At 36.4% G+C, this 15537-nt stretch overlaps 1 protein-coding gene across 1 annotated transcript in view; it reads left to right on the top strand.

Moving 5' to 3' along the window:
- The window catches only part of LOC112043742 (inaD-like protein), a 165101-nt gene that overhangs the window by 121447 nt on the left and 28117 nt on the right, over positions 1 to 15537 (top strand). The window contains exon 25 of the mRNA XM_052888385.1: positions 9411 to 9613. Coding sequence (XP_052744345.1) covers positions 9411 to 9613 — 203 coding nt within the window. The remainder of the gene's footprint in view (positions 1 to 9410; positions 9614 to 15537) is intronic.

Raw genomic sequence — 15537 nt, forward strand, 5'->3', positions numbered from 1 at the left:
TAACGATTTTGCTTTATATATTTTATCTCTTTTAGTCCTAAATTATAGTTTGGTCACGTAGAGCGGAAAACAAAAGGGATTCTTATAGCGAGTGTGAATGGAAATGGAAGGGGAAGGTCAAGGTCAACGTTCGCGAATCAAATCCAGGATATTCTCCATAAAGGCTAGATCAAGAGAATCCTGTCCCGATCTAGGAACAGAACTAGGAAAACCTCTTTGAAAACCACGACATCAGTGGCGTGCACTTAATTTATGCAGAAGTACTTGTTAACCTGGAGATTCGTAACAAGCCTGAATTAAAAAAGAATTTTCCAGTTTTTGTTCATCTATAAGTGCTTACCCTAGTGAAAAACGTTGTGCACGCCACAGCATTACAAACTACGCCAGAGAGATCGTCAAACATCGTATATACTTATCAGGGGGAGCACTATCCTCAATCAGGAGGAATACAATAAAGAGCAAGAAGTTTTTTAAAATTAGCTCACGTCTGACCTTGGATTTAGGTACATAAATATTTCCGCAAATATATATTCGGTTCTTAATGTCCTAATAAACTGTCTAACAGCTGACCACAATTTAGTTTGAACGCTTTATGAATGCCGAACAGTCCAGAACGGGGCAATTAATCAACTCGGTCGGTTTATTGGTCACCCCAAGTGGCTTGTCATTGTTATATAACGACATTTTTCCTAGACCATAACAGAGCCTATCCTTTATACCTATATATTTTAGTATAGCGTAGTAGTATAGCGTTTTTCAGGTGGACTGACGACATCAAACGAGTTGCAGGGTTTCACTGGATGCAGGCGGCTTGGGATTGTGATGTTTAAAAGTCTCTACAAATGGCCTATGTCCCCTGCCCCTGCAGTAGACGTCCATTGGCTGACATGATGATGATATAATTTTAGGGTATCAAGATTCGCTGGAAGAGATTCTGTTGCGCAGTGTTGGTAGACAGCCCAATAGGTGGACTGACGAATGTTAACGTATCGCACGGAACCGCTGAAGGTTGAAGGCGGCTCAGGACCGTTGTGTTTGAAAGTTTCTACAAAAACCTTATGACCAGCAGTGGACTTACATTGGCTGATATGAACGATGATGCGTTGCTGGACGTTTTAAAAATAACATTTGTTTTCATAAATTGTGCCACACTAACGCTTTAACCTGTGCCAGATACCTCGACCACTTAGGTAACTTAAAAACTAAAAGTAGTATATCCATCGGAACACCACTATCTCATGTTTGGCACGACCTTGAAAATGTACCAGCTCAGCACTATGTTGTATCTACCAAGAAAATATTGGGCATCATTATCATCATCGTCATCTTAAAAGACGATGGACGTCCACTGCAGGATGTAGGCCTTTCGTGAGGACTTCCAAACATCACAATCCTGAGCTGCCTGCATTCAGCGAATCTCTGTAACTCGCTTGATGTCGTCAGTCCTCCTGATTGGGCATACGCGCTGATTTTCAGCTGATACCTTGAACGAGGTGGTTTTGAATTTTCATTCTAAATCTTTGTTTATAATGACAAAATTATGCTATTAATATAATTAATTAACCTATCATTTTGACAACCCAAATTAGAAAAGGTTTCAGAAAGTCCAGAAACGATCCGGGAAACTCTTTACGATTGGTAACATTATAAAGATAAAATAGCACTTTGATTGGCCATTAAATTGAGCAACTTGATTAATGGCATTTCTGTATAGTCCAGGAGTCAGTAGTATGTCATAAAGTCGAATGAATTAACCAAGAGTGAGCTTATAATAAATGAAATAGAAATAATAAATAATAATAAATAAATAATAATACGACTAGCTTTATTCATTACTTTATTTTGTCATTATTAGACTAATATTTATAAATATAGCCGATGTACCCAACATCCTTTACAATACAAAAAAATCAATGTAATAATTTGTCTTTCTTGATTGTCGAGCATTGTTTACGACACACTCGTAAAATAACAAAAATAATCCTTCAGTAAAATCCTATAATTTTTGAAAACATTAAGTAACTACTGCAATCTATACTAATATTATAAATGCAAAAATATGTCTGTCTGTTACCGGCTGAACCTATCATGATGAATTTTGTTATATTGCTAAAATAAAAAATGCGTTGAAATTAGGGTTGAAAGTTTGTATGTAAAGTGCTTAATTTTTAGAGTTAGTTTTAAAAATTTGTTCATAAATCATGCAAAAATAAGAAATATAAGATAAGAAATGTGTTCCAAAAATTTTAAAAAACTCAATCCCTAAAGTCGTGAAATAGGGGTTGAAACTTTACATTGATTTCCGCGTGGACAAAGTCGCGGGCGTCCGCTAGAATTTTATATTTTTAAGCTAGATACCATTTTACAATAATTATAATTTAAGTTTCTTAATTAATGCACTTATGCAGCATTGATCGTAGATCTTTTAAGTGATTTTTGCAGACAAAACTTCACTGTTCAACTTCAGTCACACCTGCCCTATGGAAACACGGTCAAATTCTATGCAAAATATTACCACTAGCTCCTTAGCTATGATTGTTTGCCTCAATAAAACGTTCATAACGTACCGTGAGTTTGGCTATGACTCCTACCTAAGAACTTTAGCAGCAAATATTTGCTTCAATGTCTTGGCAAATATTTGGCGGTTTTCCCATTTATTGCCATTCTGCCAGTAGATTGTGAAGTTGGATATACATTATGGTTACTATACTTGCAGTTGTTATGTAAACTGGTATTTACTAATACAAAGACTCGAAAGAATGGAAGAATGAATGACAGGTGTATTCATTAAATGTAGGTCTAATAGAATGTTACACTGAACGTCCTACCTATTAGACCTACAATTATACGAGTGCTATTATAACAAAGACTTGAAAGGATGAATAAATAAATGGCAGGTTTATTCATAAAATGTAGGTCTAACAGGATGTTGATGGACGTCCTATTAGAATTAGGTACTACATTACAATATACACTTTGCCATGCCTACTGGTGTATAGTCTAGGATATTCAGCTTTATATGTAGGTATACACAAAACAAAAAATGTATTTTATTAAAAATAACGGATTTCCCTTCACTGCTCTGCTCCTATTGATCGTAGCGTAATGAAAAGTAGGTATACTATAACCTGCCCTGGAGATTTGTTTACTGTGCCTGGAGTATACAGAATTTTATCAAGTTTTGTTAAAATTCGTCGTGTAGTTTTTGTTTCTATAACGAACATACAGACAGACTAAATTTTACTGATTACATTCTTGGCATCAGTATCGATCACTAATCACCCCCTGATAGTTATTTTGGAAATATATTTAATGTACAGAATAGACCTCTCTACAGATTTTTTATAAGTATTAGATTGCTATCAATGGTTAATTACGATGTTATTCATGCAGCTGGAACAATTGTCTTTTTCGTTCGAGCCCAGTGTTCAGTGTTCATGCCATATCGATTTCATCTCCGGATCGCAAGGCAGCACACAAGGGCCAGGCTGAGGGCGCTTGACCCAGATCACTTGGCGTTAACGAACGTCTTAACTGGTGTAATCCTGGCTTGCTTTTACGCTTTATATCTATTTGAATCTGATGAAAAAAACTTGCTTTAACAACCGATATAGGAGTCTCAAAATATTTGACTTTTTGAAAGACTGTATTACAATTTATTTGAACTTTGATAAAAATATCAAATTTGTTCAAATATTTTGATTTGAAAGAATGAATGATTATTGTTTTTTTATAATTTTCCATTTTAGCTGTCGAAAAGAGCTAGAACGTGTGTCTATCCATGGAAACAACTATTTGGATGCGGTTTTTTTTAATAGTAAGAGAAAATATAAGTATACATAGTAATCTTACTTTAATTTATTGACAAGGTATATTATTGTGTGTGTGCGGCTAGCCTTATATTTGAACTAAATGATTTTACCGAAGTAGGTAATCTGCGAAACGTATAGGTACGAACTTAAAAAAAATCTTTATTAATATTATGTTTTTTTTTTATATTCTATACAAGTTAGCCCTTGACTACAATCTCACCTGATAGTAAGTGATGATTCTAAGATGAAAGCGAGCTAAATTGTTAGGAGAAGGATAAAAATCCACACCCCTTTCGGCTTCTACATGACATCGTATTGTACCGGAACGCTAAATCGCCTGGCAGTACGTCTTTGCCGGTAGAGTGGTAACTAGCCAAGACTGAAGCCTCCCACCAGCCAGACCAATTAAGAAAACCTCAATCAGCCCAGCCGGAGATCGAACCCAGGACCTCCGTCTTGTAAATCCATTGCGCCTATTACTGCGCCACTGAGTTACATGATAAAGTTAGAAACAATATAATGTAATTTTACTTAACAGAGAGCTGTAACTTGAAAATTATGTGGCAGTCTAACATTAGATATATGATAATCAAACGCGAGCGATGCCGCGAGGCAGAGCTAGTTGTTATAATATAGAGTTAAAAGCTTAAAAGAAAATGTTCAAAGCAAACGCTGCTTTCATAGTTGGTTTTGTTCACCCTATTTATAACTGTGATCGCGAGAGAATTGCCCCATTACCGACACTTTTATACCGTAATACGATTTCCCAGGATAAGGCCCTGGAGATGGGCTTGTCTATCAATATAAAAGGACTGAAAAAATACTACTGGAAATGTCGTTAAGCCATCCACTTACGTAGAAGAGAAATACTAAGGAGTGGAATGTAACTATTGAAAGTTATGAACATAAGTATAACTTGTCAAATTCAAATGTAACGTGGGTAAAGGTCCGGAATTAGTTTGTCCAGTTTTTCTAAACTTCTATTCAGATAGTTCCTTCTTGATCCTCCTTTCCCTTTCTATACTGGCATTCTTACGTTGTGGATATGTCACCGTTAAATTGTAAAATACGCTAGTAATAGATTATAACCGAAAAATAACACGTTAACTTGTAATAGTAGTTAAATTGTGTTCAGTTCACAATATACCGACAGATTACAATAGCGCAAGTTAGATTATAAACTAACGTATTTTACAATTTAACGGTAACAGATTATACAAGCAACTCGTACCGAACAATTTGCATCTCCATTTCTAATTCACACAGCAAAAATTTGGAATGCCCTTCCGGCGTTAGTGTTTCTTGACACTTGCAAATTAAACACCTTCAAAACAAGAGTAAATACGCTTAATGGCAGGCGTCCACTGATCCGCATCGTACGTATCGGACGTTTGAGCACACACTTGTGCACTATAATATGATGTCCTGCGGTTATGATGATGGAATGATTAGTTTCACAGTGAAATTTAATAAAAAATAATTCATACTTTATACGAATATGTGGCAGGTAATCGACCAATTGCGCGTTATGTTCAAGGTCAACCAAAAATAAATAAGGAAAGATAACATCCGGCTTCAAAATATTATAATGAGAAATAGCATAATTTATCTAACATTCGAAACAAACCGTGCTATTTTTTGCGTAAAAATATTGCGATCGTTTTGGTGATTTGAAGTTAAATTAAATATACACAAACAATACGTCTAAAGTTATTTTGGTTCTCTACTCTTTTCTTCTTTTTCTTTGTCAATACACTCGGCGACCACGACCACTCTGGTCATTTGGGTTAATCGCATTTTAGTGGCCTTTATGATTCTCCTGTTTTTCCATGTCCTTTTGAGTCGATCCATGGCAGATCGTGTAATAGCCAACTCTTTTCTTGACTTTCATAAATACAAACACATTGAATATTCGCTATTCTCTAACGATGTTTTCACAAATCGACAGTGTTATTCTATTTATATTAATCGCCTAGTTCGGACTACTTTAGTGTTTTAGTCGAGTACGAACAATTTTTGCGTCATTGAATATTCAAAATTGCCTTTTTTTCAAGGGGGTTCTTAATAGAGGATCTCAATATAACACTATCTTCAGCGAGCCGTACAGACTACTTTAGTATTTTAGTCTAGTACGAACAATTTTTGGATTTACCGCCCAAAAATTGTTCGTACTCGACTAAAATACTAAAGTAGTCTGTACAGCCTATAAATATCTCTTTCTCTCTTTCTAACGCGTTACTATTGACAAAGAGAGATAGAAACGAAGCTTCGAACAGTCGAGTTAAAATTTTAATAAAAAAAATTCAACCGACTTCCAACTCAAAAAATAACTTTAACTAAAAAGCAAAAAATAACATCCTACCTATGTGCTACCTTCTGATCAGTTTGAAGGCGGTGGTAAAAGAGATGTGATGTGTGAAAATATTCCTTATCTCCCAAGAAAGGCAACACTATTATGGCACATTTACTGTGATTATGGGTAATAATAACGGATTGATGACGTTTTCAATGCAGTAATCGATTTGATGTTTGCTGCCAATTGTCATGTCATAGTTGCTATAAGGGCGCGAAATAACTCAAAAACTTGGGTTTTAATTTAATTTATTTCTTTTTATTTAGTTACATTTATTCACTATAATAAAATTTAATAAGATGTTTGTATTTTTTTAATTTTAATGATACGGGGTACAAGAGTGAACCTGAAATGGACCATCTGAATGGACCAATGAAATCGAAAGGTATGGTAAAATTGCAATCTGATATCCATAACCACAATAACCCATAACCATCTTAACTAATAAAACCTATTATGTTGTTTTGAAAGTTAGTCATTTTTCGCCCCTCGTCCGTGGTGTATCGATTTGATCTCCAGCCCGAACCGAGTGCCATACAGGAATTTATAGCGAAGTGCGCTTGACCCAGAAACACTTGGGCGTAATCAAAATCATAACAATGGCCTTCAAACACACAACTCAAATAATAAATTTATTTTGGACGTCATATCGAATAGTTATTCGACCAATTTATAGCACTGCGTATGTGAAATTCTGTTCTGGGAATAATAGCGGTAATTGTTAACCCTTGTGACACAAATAAACTGTTCGAGGGTTTCAGAGATGTTTTGTGTCCAAAGAATTTGCCAATTAGGACTGGTAATAAATGATTACGAACGTGTTTCGGCTTCCCCGGGTTATATGTAGCGGTTAACAGCCGAGAAGCGGTTATACTTAGGTTTAGTCAGTTACAATAATTATATACAGCTGATATAATGCCGTGAAGATTTTGTATATTCAGTGAAAATTTAGCCCTTGGCTGCAATCTCAACTGATGGTAAGTGACAATGCAAAGACGAAAGTGGTACAAGTCTTGGTCTTGAACAAACCAGTGCCACGCTGGCTTCGGATCACGAACTTCTGGGTTCAAATCCTGGGGCGACGAAATAATGAGCTTTTCATTCTACTGAATTATCACCCTGTTACCAATATTAACACTACGCTCTCATTCTTAGAGGAGACTTGTGCTCAATAGTGAGCCAAATATCGGTTGTTAATGATGACTACATCTACATCTGATCGAAGAATTTAACTTTGTCAGCATAGGTTTAAACTTGCTTTGCAAGAATTTAACTTTCTCTTAACCAGAATACTGCATCTTAGCCAATGATGTTAGGAGAAATAAAACGTGTAAAGAGATATATATAGGTTACATAAATTCGATGTTTACAACTGGCACACAAAAATTATTTCAGCGGCATGTCAACGGCGCGATGACAGAACGGCGACTAAGATCAGGTTTGCTAATTAGCACAGTTTTAACGTGCCACTACTCCATACTACTTCTACTACATATCCTCAGCAACCCTACTCTATATCCCCTGTCGTCTACGGTGAGGCCTTGTAATGGTTTATTAAATATAGGCTAATGAATAAATTAGCGGCATCTAGCTACACAAGTCCACGGTTAAGTCTGTCAGTTACAGTTATCATTCAGATATGTTAATCGATGATCGTAAAATGGAAACCGCAGATATTTCTAGAGCAGGAATACCCTCAGTTACGGGGCCAAAATAAACAGACGCTCTGTGTTTATTTATTGGTATCAGTAATGTTCGATCGGTCCTGGGTTACGGTGCATTTATGCTAACCTGTTTCGCAATTTGCTTATGAAATATATCACAATTTCATACTCTTTGACGTTTCTACAGCCCAGACTTTCATATAGATACGGCAACTATAATCCAGACGTTCAGAGATTGCGTTTCTGACAGGTCGTGACAGAATGGGCGATGTAACTTCGAACTGGCGCATAAGGTTCTTGAACTGCGCTGTTTCAAGGTTATGCTAACTGTTTGCCATTGTAGTGGTAAGACAAAATAACGAGCTGTAATTGTATATGTTTGTATACAGAAACGCAATCTCTGAGCGTCCAGACTTTAGACAATCTAACCACTGTACCAATAAGACAGTTTCGAGAAGTAGATTCTTGCAATGATGATGAATATTGTGTTGTTGTAACTGTTGAGGTTATTGCCAGCATTTCTAGCAGTGCCTGCTTTCCGAACCGATGTTAGAGTCTACAAATAGACAAAAGAGAGTCTACACTCGACGTCTCAAAAGTGCTTGGAAATGAGTGGTCTAAGATCCCAGTATGCCTAACGACCTTCACCGAGCTGGTTATTGAATGAATAGTATTCTTTACCCGACTGCAAGAAGGGTTATGTGTTTCGCACGTATCTTGTATGTATGTATGTAATATTCTTTATTACATCATATCTTCCAAACCGCTGAACGGATTTACGTAATTAAGATATCGTCAGATTTGTCTTAATAACTCAAGTGTTCTTAGATAGGTGAAGTAAAAAAAAATCAACACGACGACTGTGAGAGGCTCGAGGTGAGAATTTTTTTTTTCGAATATTGCGATATGGGCGTCAAGAAATATATATGGAAAAGAGTTGTCTTTAAAAATTTAAGCTCGCTGAAGATCTTCTTAAATTGGGATTCTCTATTAAAACCCCACTTGAAAAAAGGCAATTTTGAATTTTCAATGACGCAGGATACTTAAGTAATTTGTCAATTTGTCAGTAATTAAATCAAAACTTAATGGGGATAATGACTAGGATTGATATATTGATTAATTTTATATAAAAAACAAAGATTGACTGGATATTTGCAAAATGAATAAGATTATAAAATTTTAAAATCTATTAAAATTCTTTTATCGTAATTAGATGAAAATTCATACATTTTTAGTTTCCTTACATTAACCGTGACAATATGTAAACTATAAACAAACGCACAAATAACAAAGATTTGTAAAAGATATTTGTAATTTTGTTTGAACGCCTATACAAATCCAACAATCAGTGAATCAACGACGTCATTAATCCGTGTCATTATGTATGGGGCGTTTTTCAGGGATGTGGCAATGCCGCAAATATGACCCTTTAAATCGATATAAATATAAAGCGAGGTCTGATCGCAGATATCCTGTTACTTTTAGAAAATTGAATAAATATAAATTAGGATCATGCTACTATTAGCATGATCCTAATTTATATACAATTTAAAAAACTGTCATCATTTCTATTGTTCACAGATAAAATCAAAAAGAAATATGCATCCCTCGGCGATAGCGTGGTGGTGGTCAAGTTGGAGAGATCCCCTAAGGCCGGGCTGGGGCTCAGCCTGGCGGGGCACCGCGACCGCAGCCGCATGGCAGTGTTCGTCTGCGGCATGAACCCCGCCGGCTCGGCCGCCAAGTGTTCACCCCCTATCAAAATTGGGGATGAAATTTTGGAGGTAGGTGTATACGTATACCATTTGTATTTTACGTTCCCTCTGATGTTTAAATGAACACAAGACAAAATACAATGAGAAATCATTTGTAGGGTAATAATACAAGATGGTAGGGAAAAACTCCAAAAGTAAGTACTAGATTTGTCCTCTTGCAATTCAGCCCGTATAACCGTAAGGTTGATAAGGCCATGGGAGCTAGGGGGTTGTCTTATCGCTCCTGAGAGACTGTTTTGCCTGTGACAAACAAAGAGATAGCCTAAAGCCGGGCTAGGACTTAGTCTCGCAAGGGCGCTTTCGCGTGGCTCTTGTGCGGTATGAAACCCGCCGGCTCGGCCACCAAATGTTCACCCAGTATCAAAATTGGGGATGAAATTTTAGAGGTAGATATATATATATATATACCATTCATATGTTATGTTCCCCCTGATGTCTGAATGAACACAAATATAAAGAGAAATCATTTGTACAAGAAGATAGGGGAAAACTCCAAAAGTAAGTACTACATTTGTCCTCTTGCGATTCGGCCCTTAAAACCGTAAGGTTGATAAGGCCATGGGAGCTAACGGGTTGTCTTATCTCTACTGAAAGAATGTATGGTAAACTGAGAGACTAACTAAGAGAGACTAAGGCCGGGCTGGGACTCAGTTTCACATGGTCGCTGTCGCAATAACAGATGAAGATTCCTAATGCCGTCTCTTAGACCAACAGCGTAAAGAGCTCGGAATTAAACCGTCAGCTTTAGCGTTTCCAATGTTCTGTGGTACAGAGGCGTCAAACACGTGGCTTTAAAAACTCGTGAACTCGTTTTACTGAAGTTTATTTTTAAACACAAAACGTGTTTTCCTACTTTCCACAGAGAATAAAAGAATTTCATAAACAAAAGAGCATTAAAGGGCATATTTTCACGGGAAAAAAGAATTATAAACGATCTCGGCAACATTGAAAGTTTTTGCTAGGTCACACATAAGGACGCGTTCATAGTTACTGAAAAGTAATTCCACTATTCCGGTGTTAAATTAGCTTTCATATATCTTTGGTATTCAGATTGAGAAAACTTTGGAATTTACTCAATAATTTTTAGAAGTCTGGTGGATCAGTGATGAGACTAGGTATGAGGCCTTGTAGAATTCTGGGTTGATCTATGAGTTATTAAACTGTTCTGTTTTTTAAGTTCTCCTTCTAAGTTCCGAATGCCGAACTTATGTCATGAATATTATACTGATATTCCATTTATTTCATAACTCGGCGGTAACAGATAAATTTGGCCAAGTACGAAAAATGCCCAAGAAAAAAAGAAGAAGAACAGACAAAATTTAAAGACACTTTACCCTAGAGCTAAATATACTTACTCGTTGTCCGGATACTCTATAATGACGCACTTTTAAAGAGAGAAGTGATGAGACTTTAGTATGTATATACTTACTCTCGTATCTGTAGACTTGCGTGTCTGAACAAAATGTCTTGCAAAAATCATAATACAATGTGAAAGAGTCCTTGCCATTTGAAAGCTGGAGAGGTGCCAGCGATACAGCGGCAACATAAACGCAAGAACAAGACGGATTGCTTCAGTGCAAGTGAATGAATGGAGAGAGGGATAACGACCGAGTGATTGGCTACTTTTTCAGACTAGCCGTCTAGCTTTTTGTTAACTGACAGCATCCGTAATCTTAGGTTCTAAAGGACTTTATATAAAGGTCTTGGCGTGAAAGACTGACTCATTGATTGAATAAGTTATCTGCAGAGGCGGTTTATAAGTGACGTGGGCTATCTATGGCTTAATATACGGTCTTTACAGTTTCGTGATCCTTAGAATGTGATGAAAATATTTTGAACGTTTCTTTCTCTCTCTTTCGTTACTTGGTTGAGTCGTTAGCACACTTCCCTCATGGGTTTATGAATATAAATCAACAACACTAGTTATTTCTTTCAACAGCTGCTAAAGTTGGTATTAGTTACGTTCTGCGATTTCACGCATGTTTCGTTAGAATATTAGGAAAATGAAAAAAAAGTAAATAGTATTTGGTAGGTACATATGCATCGACCGCTTTATGAAATGTAGCTACATGAGGAAACAAAATTTGAACAGTTGAAAATTGACGTCCCTAATAACTACGGAATCCAAATGCACTTGGTCGATTTAAAAATAATGTTTAGAAAAGTAAATAATTAAAAAAGCTTCCTTGAAAAATATGCACCTAAATTACGCAATCGTTGTCCAAATCGGTTCAGTTTATGCGAAAATTTACAAATATACATTAACGTCAAATAAAAACCTTTTTGAAACCGAGTCAAGAAAACTCTACATAATACAACAATGTACCTAAACTAACGAAATATAAAATTTTCACGTTTTCTTTTTATACAAAAAACAAAATCCTTGGCTGTAAAGTAAACGTGTTTAAATATTATATGCGGGGGATAAACAAAATTGCTATTTTTTCGAGGGAAGATGTCGTTATAGCGCTGAGTATTAAATTTTGTTAGGCTTTATCATGAGCCGAAACAACCCCTTTTTGTCATCATAATGGCTGTTGGGCTGCGACCTTTACGCTAAAATATGCAATGCTTATATAATCCATACTAATATGACAAATAAATAAAAAATGGCTCCACGATCAAAGGGGCGGACTCACATCCAAGAGTTTTAGAGTGGTGGCCACTCTCCAAGGAGATTATTTTTCATCATTATCAACCCACAGTATAGGAGAATTTACAGCTAACAGCTACCACGCTGATCCAATGCAGACTGGCGGGCTTGGTGTAACAAATTATAATATAAAGGAATATATCAGTAATAACGACTTATCTTGCTCCGTATTTTAGTTTTTCTTATTCAACTTTACATACTGACTGACTGACGACATCAACCTATTCGCAGGTAGTCGCTGGATATAGACTACTAGCAGATGCCGCGCGGTTTCACCCGCGTGGTTTCCGTTCCCGTAGGAATACCAGGATAAAATATAGCCTATAGCCTTCCTCGATAAATGTGCTATCTAACCCTGAAAGAATTTTTCAAATCGGACCAGTAGTTCCTGAGATTAGCGCGTTCAATCAATCAAACAAACAAACAAACAAACAAACTCTTAAGCTTTAAAATATTAGTATAGATTTATAATATTAGTATAGATAGGCGGCTCAGGATAGTGATGTTTGGAAGTCTCTACGAAAGGCCTATGTCCCTATATATGATGATGATGGATAACAAAACCACGCATTCAGAAATAAAAACCTACCTATACGTATAGTGGTAGTGCGAACTACAAACTCAACAACAGTAGGTACTACAGGTGTTATGCAGCCCTAATAACATTTCCGTATGTGGGCTCCTTGACTTAGATCCTTACTCAAAACATTTTTCACGGCCTAGTTTTTCTCCATTTCCCACATACGCGCTATACTATGATAAAGCAAACATTTGCCCCAGTTATGTAAAATGCTAACCGAGTTTTTGACGCCATCCTTGTCCGACACTCAGTTTGCCTTTGAGCTTTTAGGAAAGCTGGCAAACTATTTTAACCTTTTAACAACTGACATAATTTCACTCATAAAGGTTTTACATGATAACGTTATTCGGGTACTATGCAAAGATTTTTTTTAATTTTCAAACAAAAAACATCCCTGGTTTATAATCTACTATTAAGTTTCTAATTATGAATACTTAGAAGCTCAGTTACATACGAGTATAGCCCAAAGAGCCTAGTGGATATGACCTCTGCCTCCAATTCTAGAGGGCGTGGGTTCGAATCCGGTCCGGGCATGCATCTCCTCCTATGCACCTCCAACTTTTCAGTTGTGTGCATTTTAAGAAATTAAATATCACGTGTCTCAAACGGTGAAGTAAAACATTGTGAGGAAACCTGCATACCAGAGAATTTTCTTAATACTCTGCGTGTGTGAAGTCTGCCAATCCGCATTAGGCCAGCCCTCTAATTCTGAGACGACTTAACTTACGACTTTACTTACGATTAAGATGACTACTGGGACACTATGATTTGTTATTATATAGTACCTTAAACACACATGCCAAGTACTGAGGAAGGATTTTTGAAAATTAAACCCCTAAGTAAGGTTTGAAGGGATGAAACTTTGTACAAATATCCAACGATAATTGTGAAGTTGGATAAATTCCATATTAGGATACGGAACTTATCCAACTACACAACTTAGATTCTAGATTGTTATTAATATTAGATAGGCAACAAATAACACCGACAAATAACAGTCAATATCCACGGCGGTACACACAATAAAACACAGGATGTTTCGCTCGTTATTTCAGCTTTACAACGTATTTGCTCGCCTGCAGGACTGAAACAATGTGGTTTATTATCTTGAAGACTGCAATATTACACGTGTAACATTATAAGTGTGATTAAAAAGCTTTTATACATAAACGACAGCGGCGGTCAACAACAACAAGACTTGTTGTTGTTGTTTGCGTTATATTTTGAACTCCTTTAGTTGAGCTCGAAGACAAATGGTATAAGTCGAAAAATGTTTTTAAAACGCCTGTAAGTTTTAAAGTTGCAAAACTAAATGAAAAATGATATGCCGCACCGACCCGACCAAGAAATAAAACGATCTGGTCTGGTCGAAGGTGACATTTATAACTGTGCGAAAATTAATCTATATATGTATATAGTTAATAGACAGACAGGCAGACAAAAGACTTACTTTATCATAATTAATATTAATATAGATTCATTTATTAGTTTAAGTTTCACCTAAAATTTGAAGTTTACTTGAAGTTTAGTTGATTTACAATATTAAATATAAATTTCTTATCAGCGCGGAGTTAGGCCACTTTAATAAACGGCTTCATAAAGATCGTAACATCTCATACGTTTCGCATCTCAGACACATTGTTACTCGGACGCCGTCCCGAAAATAAATACGTTGTAAACCAAAAATAATGATTAAAACATCCGCCTTTAATGTTTACTCCACAGTAGGAATGTTGTCTTACTGTTTATGTCTTAACAACAAACGCCTTCCACTTCACCTGCCTTCAAATACTTCAGCTTTCAAGGTTCTCATTTCTTTATACTTTATTTTAATTAATACGCAACTTTATAAGGTTCCGTGCTTCAACCGAGAAAAGCTTTTATATTATAGATTCACTTGATTGTCTGTTAAGATCCTTATTCTCAGAAATGCATGGAGATAATCATCATCATCATTATTATCAACCCATATTCGGCTCACTGCTGAGCTCGAGTCTCCTCTCAGAATGAGAGGGGTTAGGCCAATAGTCCCCTGGCCCAATGCGGATTGGCAGACTTCACATACGCAGGGAATTAAGAAAATTCTCTAGTATGCAGGTTTCCTCACGATGTTTTTTCTTCACCGTTTTAGACATGTGATATTTAATTTATTAAAAATGCACACAACTGAAAAGTTGGAGGTGCATGCCCCGGACCGGATTCGAACCCACACCCTCCGGAATCGGAGGCAGTGGTCATATCCACTGGGCTATCACGGCTCTCATGGAGATAATATCAGGCCAAAATATTCTCGTCTTTTACCTACAAAAACTATTTAGTTTACCTATAAAAAAGACAATTTTTAATTGAACATGGTCAAGTAAGGGTCTTTTATGCCGCATTTTCATAATTTGGAAGGGAAACCTGTAGAGTACCTACTTCTTGTTAACCTAGAAACATCTAGTACACCTAGACCTAGTAAAGAAAGAATGTGAAAATTGAAATTTTTCAACCTAAGCTCTATGGCAATATTTTAAATTTACTCGTATAGTATTGGTATTGATAGGATCAAGGACCAAAGGACTACTTATCCACGCGTGTATTGCTGACAAAACATTTAAAAGATAGACGCACACTAACAATGCAGATTGCGCAAAGTCAAGAGCATATAATCAACAATTACGTGCATTTGCATACATTAACGCGGATCTCGAGCTGCGC

The sequence above is a fragment of the Bicyclus anynana genome, chromosome 2 (assembly GCF_947172395.1).
Source record: "Bicyclus anynana chromosome 2, ilBicAnyn1.1, whole genome shotgun sequence".
Taxonomy (NCBI): Eukaryota; Metazoa; Arthropoda; class Insecta; order Lepidoptera; family Nymphalidae; genus Bicyclus; species Bicyclus anynana.